The sequence below is a fragment of the Lampetra fluviatilis genome, chromosome 75 (genome assembly GCF_964198595.1).
Source record: "Lampetra fluviatilis chromosome 75, kcLamFluv1.1, whole genome shotgun sequence".
Classification (NCBI taxonomy): Eukaryota; Metazoa; Chordata; class Hyperoartia; order Petromyzontiformes; family Petromyzontidae; genus Lampetra; species Lampetra fluviatilis.
The window spans coordinates 3,667,201-3,680,805 of record NC_136349.1 but is presented as its reverse complement, the minus strand read 5'-3'; the positions used below and the strand labels follow the sequence as shown (position 1 = coordinate 3,680,805).

The 13,605-nt window shown below is 43.9% G+C and overlaps 1 protein-coding gene across 2 annotated transcripts; it reads right to left on the bottom strand.

Annotated features, from left to right (window-relative positions):
* Positions 1–2,338: 2,338 nt before the first annotated feature.
* LOC144953383 (uncharacterized) lies at positions 2,339–12,142 on the bottom strand. 2 transcript variants are annotated; one of them, XM_078883948.1, is made up of 4 exons: positions 11,626–12,142; positions 10,494–10,607; positions 7,072–7,455; positions 2,339–4,650 (listed from the first exon to the last, which is right to left on the bottom strand). In XM_078883948.1, exon 4 carries the CDS (start codon positions 4,638–4,640, stop codon positions 3,150–3,152), a length of 1,491 nt encoding a protein of 496 aa, XP_078740074.1. In that variant the 5' UTR covers positions 4,641–4,650; positions 7,072–7,455; positions 10,494–10,607; positions 11,626–12,142; the 3' UTR covers positions 2,339–3,149. The 2 variants fall into 2 exon arrangements, with proteins under 2 accessions (XP_078740074.1, XP_078740073.1); XM_078883947.1 differs by lacking the exon at positions 11,626–12,142 and having other exon boundaries at positions 10,494–10,742.
* Between the last annotated feature and the right edge of the window lie 1,463 nt (positions 12,143–13,605).

Genomic DNA, 13,605 nt, shown 5'->3' with positions numbered 1-13,605 from the left:
CTGGATTTTGTTGTTATTCTGTCTCTCACTGTTCAAATAAACCTACCATTAAAATTATAGACTGATCATTTCTTTGTCAGTGGGCAAACGTACAAAATCAGCAGGGGATCAAATATTTTTTCCCTCACTGTACATCAGCAACATTGAGGCCATTTGCTGAATTATAGGCTTCCCCATCCATTACCGTTCCCCCAGTCGTCCATTTGGCACTTCACCTCCAAAATGGTCAATGCATCTACATCTCCAAAGGAAATGCCTAACATCACCACCCTTATGGCGTTCTTGGTTTTGTGCCCAAGTGACCCATTTGCTGCCAACATGCTCTACCATTAAGGTCCCTCCTACTATACATGGACTGCTCAAATAAAATTGAAGCGACGTGCTGATGACGGTGAATCGGATGCCTTAGGATGAGTCTACACAGTTCATTCCAACAATCAGCAGTGCTACTTTATCCCAATGCTTCACCATTTTGCCAAAGGGCACAAATCTTTCCAAGACCTCTAAACAGTGGAAGGAGTTGTTTGTGAAACATACAGGGAAGCTTGCAATGTTCGTGCAATTCTTGCGCATGATCACCATCTTCATATACCTATTACAGAAGCGTATGTTGGTCAATCCCCTTTCCAACTGACATTGCTCTTCTGTATGAATCTTCAAGTTTGCAGCCCATCTAACCCCATGGGACTTAGTCAAAAATAGAAAGAGGGCATGAGTGAGGACATCCTCCACGGAGCTCAATGACAAAATACAAACCTCGACATCAACTTTTCTGATGTCATCTTCAAACAGGCCCTCATCCTCCTTCCGGAGAACCTCACGTCTATGAGACTACCAACACCCTACAGGGACAACCTGCATACCCTTGCTCAAGAGATCCTACGGGAAATATGCTATTATGCTTTACAGATTCTTAAATGTAGTTAGGAAAATTAACCAAAGCTGATGGATGCACAAATAGAAGCCTACACGGAAATCTTGGACGACATTGAGACTACAAATCGAGTCATTTTTTATCCTTGATGTACCTGCCAGTACTTGGAAGACCTTTGTTTTCAAACTGCTCCTCGCAAAGTCTCGCCAGAGAGAGAAGATTTCTATAGCTGTGGCATCATCGGGGATTTCTGTGTAAGTCGATGTGTGTGTGTTTGAGTCCATATGTGTGTGCGTTTAGGTCCATGTGTGTGTGTACGTCGATGTGTGTAAGTCCAAGCGTGCATGTCAGTCTATATGTTAGTCCATGTGTGCATGGCTTCATGTGAGTGTGTATTTATTTATTTTATAAAATTTTCATTACCCAACATATACAACACTTGCCAACCGCGGGGCTTACAGTGTGGTGGCAATCATTCTTTTTACGTAAACCTCATCGTTTTCACGCGCCCCCTGCATGAACGGAGGCGCAGGGACAGACGTTCGATCACGTTGAAATCGATCTGCAGATGGCGGTCTTCTCGCACGGCAAGCTCTATGTCGCCTTATCTCGATCCCGCGATCCCAACAAGGTAAAAGTCCGCATCGAACCGCATCCCCGGCAAGGCCATCTACTTAACGACGAGAGAATATTCACACAATGTCATTTTCAATGAAGTCTTCCAGATGTAAAATGATACAAGCTTTCAATGAATAAATACAATTATCTAAAACACAATACAATTCAAAGTTGTTTCATTTTCAAACTTCAAAACGGAGCATCGGGAGCTTGCGTGGATGCGTCGCTCGTGTGCAATTTTAGTGACTTTCCTAGCCCAAGGCCATACATGGTTGTGAGGGGCGCCGCAGGCGTTCAGGCTTGCTTCAACCCATGGTTGTAAATATCCAGATGTTAATGGACAAGGAGCATTTGTCCTAGTTCACCAACATATAAGACGCTAAGCAAAATTTGAATGAGTGTTGTTGTGGAGAATGTAACTCCTAAATGTGCTCTGTCATGTAACCGAATATAAATCTTAACCAAAAATGCATTAAAAATGTGCTCTTAAAATTACCTCCTTGCTATGAGGCAGATCAGTAGACACGACATCTTTCATTTATCGATCTCTCCACGAAACAAAGGAATGTTTTACACAAACGATAACTAGCACAGCCTTCTGGGAGTGCATCATTCAGTGCAAACCACCTGTGGCCCTTATTGGTGCACAGCGTCTCAACAGCAGCCGGGCTTGCTTTAACCGATAGTTTCGAACATCCAGACGTTAATCAGCAAGGAGCATTTCTAGTCCTAGTTCGACAAAATCTACGTCAAAACGCAAGATAAAATTATAATTCGTGTTCCTCCTTTTCGTGTAACTTTTGAGTGGTATGCCTTGTAACCGATGAATGATCTGAGTGTGCTCCCTATTTCAAAGACAATGAGTTGCTCCAGAGGCAGATGCTTCCTGAAAACACAAAAATACCCTTTGACCTGTATCACAAGAACAACGGGTCTCACCCAAGTTCTGTACAGGTTGCTTCCAAAACACACATTTCGTCGTACCATCACTTATTCAATGTTTGACCCTCAGACAAAATGTTACATGTACGTACACAATCAGACAAGTATTAATTTTTAATTATTGACAATTATTTATACAAATTAAATTACTGCACTTAAAATATACTGCATCAGGTTACATCGTATTAACAAGATATAAAAAAAATACCACCGTCTGCTTAACAGTGTATGTACAACCATACTATTGCGCCATTCAAAACGAGTAGGCCATTGCATGCTGGCGTCTGGGTCAAAATGTAGCAAATTTTAAACATTACCTACAACCTACACAACTGGGATGCCACATCAACCATCGCCCCCTACGGACAGGCTCTTGTCCACATGCAGGCCGGTGCAGGGCCACCACACCTTGTGCCACACAAGGGCAGCTGCTACTTGGGGATGCTCTTCGAGTGTTTGAGACGAGATACGCTACAAAACTCCGAATTGCCAAAGGCGATTTTGCAAGCACCATAAAAATGCAATTGATAACAGTGACTGCTTGGCAGCTTATGGACTCTCGCTCCTGGTTAGAGATCTACCCAACGCACAGGTCCACAAAAGACTGGCCGCTCTTAAACTGCAGGTTGAATCTAGGAATTTAGTGTTCAACTTAACATTCTTGGTTCAAGGCCTGTGACAAAGGTGCATCTATTGGAGCGACATCGTCTCAAGCTTACACATCTACCGGGTCTCCATTTGACTTTGTATTGTCTCGGAGGAAGTCCACCCACACCTCCACTTCCACAAACTGCTGGGAGTTGCATAGCTCTGCCTCGCAGTCAGAATTCTCCTCCTGCTTCACGTTGCCTCCATCGATTTGACGGTCCGATTTTGAATCTTCATCTTCACATTTTACCTTCACTTCTTCGCTCTTAACCATCACTTCTTCACATTTCACCTTCACCTCTTCATATTTCACCTTGATACCTTTAAAAGTGTCCAAACCGGGATTTTCTTCCGGTTCTTGTTTGATGAGGGATGGGCTCGCGGCACTTGGACTTTCACAAGCTGATTTCAGACTCCACTCCTTGTGGATCTTATGATGCTTGTGTGTTCTCTTGTGTCTTTGAAGATTTGGTGAAAGTGTAAATGCTTTCCTGCACGGAGTGCATCTGAAGGGTTTCTCTCCCGTGTGTGTTCTTTGGTGTTCTACAAGAGCAGATGAACGTGCAAACGCCTTCCCACACACACTGCACGTGAAGGGTTTCTCTCCTGTGTGTGTTCTCTGGTGTATTACAAGAGTAGATGAAAGTGTAAACGCCTTCCCACACACACTGCACGTGAAGGGTTTCTCTCCTGTGTGTGTTCTCTGGTGTATTACAAGAGCAGATGAACGTGCAAACGCCTTCCCACACACACTGCACTTGAAGGGTTTATCTCCCGTGTGTGTTTTCTGGTGTTTTTTAAGAGCAGATGACTGTGAAAACGCCTTCCCACACAGAGTGCATTTGAAGGGTTTCTCTCCCGTGTGTTTTCTCTGGTGTTCTCCAAGAGCAGATGAACGGGCAAATGCCTTCCCACACACACTGCACTTGAAGGGTTTCTCTCCCGTGTGTGTTCTCTGGTGTGCTACAAGAAGAGATGAATGTGCAAACGCCTTCCCACACACACTGCACCTGAAGGGTTTCTCTCCCGTGTGTGTTCTCTGGTGTGCTACAAGAGGAGATGAATGTGCAAACGCCTTCCCACACACACCGCACTTGAAGGGTTTCTCTCCCGTGTGTGTTCTCTGGTGTGCTACAAGAGCAGATGACTGTGCAAACGCCTTCCCACACACACTGCACTTGAAGGGTTTCTCTCCCGTGTGTGTTCTCTGGTGTGTTACAAGAGTAGATGAAAGTGTAAACGCCTTCCCACACACACTACACTTGAAGGGTTTCTCTCCCGTGTGTGTTCTCTGGTGTTTTACAAGAGCAGATGACTGTGCAAACGCTTTCCCACACACACTGCACTTGAAGGGTTTCTCTCCCGTGTGTGTTCTCTTGTGTTTTTCAAGAGCAGATGACTGTGAAAATGCCTTCCCACACACACTGCACTTGAAGGGTTTCTCTCCCGTATGTGTTCTCTGGTGCCGTGTCAAATTTCCAGGATGATCCGTGCTGTATGCACACCGGTCGCATTGTTGCCTTTTTGCACCGAGCTGTGCCGAGTGCCTTTGCTCCATCAGACAAATTCTGCAGAGGAAGCGACAGTTGCAGACAGAATGTTTTATATCCACACCATCTACACATCAGTATGATGCACAGAGGAATGCATATACACAGTAAAACATGACTTACACGTCTATACTTATTCATATATTCATGATATAGTGAAAAAGTTTCCCAAATTCATCACCCAGGCTGTTATGGCACACAATGAGGGCAAATGGTCATAAACATGCCTGGAAGCCCTAGTATCTTCAAAATGAATGTTAACCCAAAACTCCGAACACACAATTTCGGCTGTCTGGCTTCAAAAGGAATATTTATGAAAGCTAAATTCAGCTGACATAGCAAATCGTTTTAAAGCTTTCGTGACTGCAGGGATTCATCTTCTTGGTTTTTTCGGTAAAGTCACGTAGAAGGGAAGTAATAAAATAATAAAAATAAAACATAATAAAATTAAACAATTCTCACGACGTTTCGGCCACAACGCAAGCAGCCGTCCTCAGGTGAAGAATGAGACACTTCAAGCTAGGAACTTACATATAAGCTGGGTTGGGGGTGGTAGAAGAGCGCCTTAACAAAAAGAATGTGCATATCAAGATGAGTTTAGCATATACATGGGAAATGCGCAGGGGGCGGGGGGGCTTCAAAGTCATACCATGCACATTATTTTTGTTAAGGCGCTCTTCTACCACCCCCAACCCAGCTTATATGTAAGTTCCTAGCTTGAAGTGTCTCATTCTTCACCTGAGGACGGCTGCTTGCGTTGTGGCCGAAACGTCGTGAGAATTGTTTAATTTTATTATGTTTTATTTTTATTATTTTATTACTTCCCTTCTACGTGACTGTACCGAAAAAACCAAGAAGATAGCAAATCGTGTTGAAAATTATACTATGTGTTATGCAGAAATGCATAAATTAATGTTCAATCGCAACTTAGAGGTGTGAAGCCAGGCACAGATGTCCTTGAATGCTGGGATAAACAGTTCCGAATTCAGCTGTACGTGTGCTGTGATAACGTCCCGACTCCATTTTTACAAAAAGTTCCAGAGGAAAACAAAAAACTACCATTTTGATACAACCTCCGTGCTCAATAGAGTTAATAGACTTTACTGCAAATACAAACTTGACACTGTCACACTCAGAGGCGGAGCCAGGATTTTCAGGTATGGAGGGCAACCCTTCCAGCAATGAAAAATGATAGTTGTAAGGACTTGTCCCTTGCTTTTTAATCGACGCGTGTGATCGGTATCGCGCTCGCCGAAGGTGTTTACCTTCAGGGAAGTCGTGCACTGTATACGCAACTGCGTACAATTCCGTGAGTCGCTTGTAACTGCTTTGCCGTTACTTATTTCCAATTATGGATTCGGACTGTTGTTCTCTCATAGAGTTCCTGGCACGTAATAATATGCCACACGGTGGCAGTGGGGGTCGCAAAATGCCGATTTAGCTATATAAAAGGGAAATGTGTGGATATGTGTTCGAAATGTTTAGCATACTTCTCAACATGTTACACACTTGAAATTTGGCATGTTGGGTAGGTTCCATACGGTACACAATGTAAAAAGTATAAAATTAGACTTTTGTATTTTTTTTGGGGGGGGGGGGCGGGATGACTGCGAAGTGTGTGGCGTCAACCCACAACACTCCTGAGCTAAATGGTCTGCAATGCTTAGAGCTGTTCACAGCGTGCCGGGAGATTTTAGGTGGCGCTTCGCTCCTGGCCGATGAAGTCATTGGCTCCTCGGAGTTTCAATACATATTCGTGCAAATAACGGGTACAACTGCTATCTTAAACATAAAGCAGAAATTGCATCTGTTTGTGTTTAGCAGCAAAAACTCTCCAACGCGGAGCTCTGGCGTCATGAAATTTTCACAGCTCACGCTGTCTGGAATTTCTAAGTGAACGCGACTATTTTCAGCTCGCCATGTCATTCCCTTCTCGAGTGGCCAAAATCGACCTTACATAGAAGTAGGTTAAGTTTTAATTTCCTTGAGTGAAAACATCCGATTTAGGTGAATTTATTTGTTTCGGATTTTTTCTTTCTTGCAAGCATCAATTTTTTTCAGGGGTTTTCAGTGAAATATGAGGGAATATGAAATTAATCCAAGACAAGAATCCAAGTCCTGGGCGAAGCCGGGTAGTGAAGCTAGTTATTAATAAATCCCAATGGTCCTATCAAAATTAGGGATTTCGATTGGATCGTTGGGGGGGGGGGTGTGTCCAGACCCACGCCTGGCTACCTTCACCTGCTCAGTATTAATGCTTCCTCACTCCACCAAGTAATTCATTGAGGATCAATCAATATTGCCGAGGCTGCCTGTCTCTCTCTCTCCCCGTGGTCGCGTGGATTTTCCTCCGGATTCCCCGGTTTCCCCTCCACATGTAGAGAGTGAACACCGCCATGCGTCCAGAGTGAACACCACCACGCTGTTGATAAGCCTCACCTTATGTTGTGAGCAGGTCGCTTCTGAAAACAAGAGCGGTACAGCAGCTCAAGCGTTCTTGGCCTAGTACAGGGGTCGGCAACCTGCGGCTCCGGAGCCGCATGCGGCTCTTTTGAACCTTGACCGCGGCTCCGGGGCGGATGCTAGCGAGGGGAGGAGGCGCACTGTGACACCTGCTCTGGCGTTGCCGCTGCTGACAGGTCGCCGCTCCGCTCCACACTGCCCGCCCAGTGACAGGCAATAACGTTGCCGTTGCTAGGTAACGCAAAACATGGCTGCCTCCATCAGCTCCGCTCCTCAGCTCCGCCTCGCCGCTAGTACAGTGCCTGGTGACGTGAGGCCGCCTGCGTGCGAGGGGAAGGAGTGACGGAGCCGGAGCCAGCCCTGCGCGGGAGTGAAGAACACACGCACACAAAAAAAGGTAACTTGTTAATTTAACGTTTATTTCTATGAGGAGTAATTCTGAGGGGTCAAACCAAAAAATAAAAAAGTGACAAAAAAGTTATTTTTATAATGACGAGGATGACATTGGGCCCTCATTATTAATTATTATTTAACCCAGGCACTGATTATGATTTATGGTACACTGGGGCCCTGATTAATTTTCTATGGCATTTTGGGGCATTGGTCATTTGGGGGCATTGGTCATTTTCTCTGGTACTTTGGGGCAGTAATTCGTTTTTTTATGGCACATTGGGGGCATTGTTATTGGCTGTGTAATGTGCTGTTCAATTGCATTCTTTTTTTTTGGTTGGAGTAGGTTGCAGGGAAAGGAAGGGGAGGGGGGTGGCTGGTGCTTGAGGGGGGGTGGGCATAGCAAATTTTGCTATGGGGCCCTGTGATTTCTAATTACGTTGCTGTTTTCGACCCCCCGGTAGGCCAGCCATGGATAAAGGCAAGAAGAGAAAAATTTCTGAAGAAAACAGAGTGTTTAATGATACATGGACAGAATCATTCGCATTCTCTACTGACGAGACTGGTTTACCAGTGTGCTTAATATGTGGTGAGAAATTTGCAAACAACAAAAAGTCGAATATTGCAAGACATTTCCAGAATAAACACACAGCCTTTGCTGAAAAATATCCAGATGGAGATGAGAGACGAAAAGCCATTGCAGAACTTATGAGGAAGGTTAATGAGCAAACATAATTTCAAGAAGTGGGTGAAGACTGAAAATTCCACAACATATGCTAGTTTTGTGGCCGCTCAGGAAATAGTCAAGCACGGGAAGCCCTTCACAGATGGAGAGTATATAAAAGAAGCATTCATTAATATTTCGGAACATCTATACATGGACTTCAAAAACAAGAATGAAATTGTGCAGAAAATCAAAGACATGCCTCTCTCTGCGAAGACTGTCAAAGACAGAACCCTAAAATGGCAGAAAACATTAGCAAACAGCAAATTCAAGACATTAATTCAGCTGTGGCGTACTCCATCGCCTGTGATGAGTCCAAAGATAAAGGTGATATTGAACAAATAGCGCTGTTCTGCCGATATGTGAACTCTTTTGGGCCACAGGAAGAACTGATTGAGCTGATACCACTAAAAGACCAAACAAGGGGTGAGGATATCTGTAAGACTGTCCTGGACTTTTTAAGTGCTAAAAAAATAAACACCAACCACCTGGTCTCAGTGGCTACTGATGGGGCACCGAGCATGAGAGGAGCACAGAAGGGCTTTGTGGCTCTACTGCAGAAGGCGCTGGGTAGAACGCTGCTGTCATTTCATTGCATCCTGCACCATTTTGTGTGCTCAAACATTTCCCCCGGAATGCACAAAAGTGATGGATGTGGTCATTCAGATTGTTAATAAGATAATGGCAAAGGGTTTAAACCACCGCCAGTTCCGTTTGCTATTGGATGAGGTGGAAAGCATATATTCTGACCTCCTGCTCCACAACAAGGTCCGGTGACTGTCCAGAGGCGAGGTGCTAAAACGCTTTGTCACATGTTTGGAAGAAGTAAAAACCTTCCTGGGCAGCAAAGAGCTCACCTTTCCTGAGCTGGAACAGCCAGAGTGGCTGGAAAAATTACATTTTATGGTAGACATGACAGCACATCTAAACACGCTAAATACAACCCTTCAGGGGAAAGGAGGCACAGCCCTGCACATGCTGGAGGAGGTTTTGGCATTCGAGCGCAAGTTGACAGTGTTTGTCAAAGATTTACAGAGAGGTACACTGTCTCACTTTCCCTCTTTGAGAGAGTTCAAACAAAGTCATGATACGATAAATTTGGAATATTTCAAGTCTGCAATCACCACAATGCAAAGTTCGTTTGGGAAACGATTCTGTGAGTTCAGAGAGGAAAAAACGACATTATCCTTCCCTGTCACTCCCCTGGCGATCGATCCATCCCTATTGAATATGACTGCATTTGCAGGTGTAAGTCAACCTGATCTTGAGATGGAACTGGCCGATATAGCCGACAAAGATATATGGGTGTCCAAGTTCAAATGCTTGACCGCTACTCTTGAGGATGTTGCCCGTCAGAAGGCCATTCTGGCTCAGAATCATAAATGGAGTGATATTGAAAACCTTCCCAAACAGGACAAACTTGTATTCGAAACATGGAATGCCATCCCCAACACTTATATAAACATGAAAAAGTATGCATTTGGAGTCCTGTCGATCTTCGGCTCCACATATGTATGTGAGCAGGTCTTCTCCAACATGAACTATATTAAAAACAAACATCGATCACGCCTCACAGATGACAGCTTGCAAGCCTGTGTGAAAATGAAGGTGACGTCTTACAGCCCTGATGTGCAGACACTGTGCACTGAGGTTCAGGAGCAAAAATCCCATTAACCAGGTAATGTAGCTATTAATTTGCAAAAATATATTTTACATTGTTAAGTGAAAAAGTCCTTTTTTTATTCAGATTGACAGCTGACTGCACGATCCTGTATATAGCAATAAGGTAAGAAACAATATATGCAGTGTTATATTTGTTTTAAATGTTGCAATGGTTTTGCGGCTCCCAGTTTATTTTTTCCTTCGGAAACGGGTCCAAGTGGCTCTTTATGTCTTAAAGGTTGCAGACCCCTGGCCTAGTATAAAAACCTGTACGAAGATTTAAAGTAAAACAAAGTTACAAAGTGGCGAGCCGTGTGAAGACAAATTAAACTTAAGCGACAGAATTGAAGCAAACGCGATCAGACGAGGGCAGGAGGCAAGGCCCCGCATTGTAAAGTTCCAACGTGGACATCGCTTCTATGCTCGCTGCTACTCAATTGGCATCCCTACGAGAGAGAGTGAGGCTCTACCTCGGTAAACAACAACCACCACAACAACCACCACCACAACCACCACCACAACAACAACCACCACCACAACAAACACCACAACCACCACCACAACAACCACCACAACCACCACCACAACAACCACCACCACAATCGCGATGAGAATTTCTCACCTTGGATTTCAGCGCACGAGCGGAGCGGCAGCTTCTTGTTACCTCGCGACGTCACGCGGCAGCAGGAGATGACATGACGTCACTTATAATACTCCCCTCCCACAACGAGCGGCTCTGTAACTTAAATACATTATGTTAATGAGCCTGGCCCAAACGTGTGTGTGTGTACGCGCGCACACGTGCGGTGTGTGTGTACGCGCGCACACGTGCGGTGTGTGTGTACGCGCGCACACGTGCGGTGTGTGTGTACGCGCGCACACGTGCGGTGTGTGTACGCGCGCACACGTGCGGTGTGTGTACGCACGTACACGTGTGTGTGTGTGTACGCGCGTGCACACGTGTGTGTGCGCGTGTACGCTGTGTGTGTGTACACACGTGTACACTGTGTGTACACTGTCATAAAAACACGTGTACACACTGTGTGTGTACACTGTGTGTGTACACGTTTCAATTTAGTGTAAAGTAAAGGTGCGGTATGGCAAAATTAAAATGGGTGATATCCCACGAATGTAACAAAACGATAGACGAAATTCAAGAAAGTCCAACGTATTTAGCAGTATAACATTAATCAGCATCGCAGTACTACGTATCGGTAAATAGAGTGACGTGCGCAATCTAAACAATAGCAATGCATTGACGAAATACGCTGAAATAAGTGTACATTAAAGAACATCAGTACGCACAGGTAAGTTGAGAAGCAGGCTACAGTCTAGATTATAGACTGCCAGTACGCGGACTCATTGACATAAGCATTGCTACAGTCAACATAAAAAGCTGCCAATACGGGCAGCAGCTGAAAAGCAGGATGCAGTCGACATGAAAGGCTGGCAGTACACTGAGTAACGTAAAGAAGCAGGAAACAGATTATAGACTGGCATACACTCATAATGCCCAAAAGCAAAATTAGCAGTGTAGATAATAGTGCCAGTACACTGACGTTAATTAATGAGCAGGCAGCAGGCAAATGCACAGACTGGCAGTACACCATCGCAGCGTCATAAAAACACAGCTAAAGAAAATATTTAGCAACCAAATAATGAAATATTAGTTTCTGCACGCCAACTTATTTGTTCCATAATAGTAACAATAAACCTGAGTTCTTAGTGAAAGATTCAATAAAATTGTACTTTACATTGCCGTGGTGAGGCCTAGTCCCGTGCAGAGCCTGCGGCCTCGCCTAGATTGCCCAGCCGGAGGTGACATTGCCAGGCTGGGGGCTGGGCCGCTCTCCCCACCCGCGCTGCAATAATGCTATCCAAGTGCTCTAATATTAATATATACGGACTTTATAGCAGTAACTGCACGCATTGGGGTGGGGGGTTATAATACTGTGAAAAATGAACCTCAGCGTTGTGTATATTTTTTAAGCATTGTTAACGCGAATTAAAATTTTAGCGATCGTGTGTGCGTTGCTAGGGGCGCAATTGCGTGCTTTGTCCCGTGGCGGGCGGCAAAACTATATATGAATAAGTAACGAAATATCACACAAAATCACTAATTAAACTAATTTAAAGGTGACGGATGTGAAAAGGAATAGTGCTTATGTTGTATATATAGGCCTTTTTCCAAAATTTATATTAAGAATAATTCTGCCAATATTTATTTTAATCAATCGCGGTGTCGCATGGGGCAAAAGGGGGTGATGCGAACCCCCCTCCCCTCACGCAGCAGCTGCCTTTCACACTCGGGACCAGGCAGCCGGAGATCAGCCATAAAGGTAAAAAAAACAAAAGAGAAGGGGGGGGGGTGCTAATGAGATTCTGGGGAATCTCTACATGATTTCAAAAGGCCCCCTAAAAAGAGTACATACAGTAGGCGCCACGATTTAAAAAAAATAATTATTTTCTCTTAATACAACGGTGAAAGTTCAGAACTTCGTGACAAAAATAAGTCGACATCATAGTCTGCCAACATACCCAGATTAAAACCAGACTGCAGTCACCTTGGTGGCCTTGAATTATCACTTACCTTATTTTACTCTCATTCACCTCACATTGTTTCTTATTGTATCTTGATATCTACGTGACTTTACAAAAAAAAACAAGGAATATGAATTCCAGCAGTCAAGAAAGCTTAAGTGAAAACTTAGCTATATCTCTAACCTCAGGACATCAAAATATAACGAGTAAAACAGCACAAATCCCTGGATACAGACAGACAACAAAGGTTAATAAAACACTAGGAATATACGTGGTAATAACAATGCTAAATCACAAATCTTGGATAAACATAAACCAAATAATAATTATAAAGTAGTAGACCGAGGGTCACCCAGAAGAATAAAAAAAAAGCAAAACAGGTCAATCACACATAATCAAGATAAAATGTATCCCAAAGAGAGCCTCCCAACCGCCTTTGTCTCCCAGCAGCACGTGATAGAAAAATTTGCATACGCATGCAGAGGGCATCTCCCCTTAAAAAGAAAACACCATGAAGGAACTCCAAACTACGATGTAAGTACTGTAAACACTGCTACAAACATACATTGAGTCACTTACAGAATCAGAACTACAAAAGTGGTACGGTATCAAGCTATAAGAGGTAAAATAATATTTTTTTCAAACGGTACAAGAGAAACGACTTCAAAGGCCAGTGCCCCTCTCTGTGAGAGAGAAGAAAATGTAACACCCCACCGCGAGAGAAGATGGGGGGGGGGGGAATGCGACCGGACAGGGGGAACCCCTCCCTCCAGAGTCATTATTACAAAATAATAAACTCAAAAGGGCAATTTGGAGCATCTTCAAAGTTAATTTATTAGGTATAGCCCTGTGAGCCAATCCGCTCTTGAATCAGGTGCAACCGCAACAAACAAAAAACAAAAACATGAACAAGAAAACATCTTAAAGTGACTATGTGCAAACAGAAAATCCAAGAAAAGCCAGCAAAATATTGCAGAAAAATCACCGTACACCAACCTTGTGCAAATATCCCAGTGGGATGCAAGTCAAACAACAACAACAACAACCACAAGACAACTTAGATTAAGGCCATCAATCTAACTCTGTACTACAACAAACAAACATGGCCAAACCAAAAAACTTTTCGAAAATCACGAAAATAAAGCCATAAAAGCAATGAAACAGCGATCATAGGAACTGTGACCGAATTTTCA

What these genes read in the sequence shown, in the direction of transcription:
- LOC144953383 (XM_078883948.1), bottom strand. Translation starts at nt 4,640, where the DNA reads ATGGAGCAAAGGCACTCGGCACAGCTCGGTGCAAAAAGGCAACAATGC.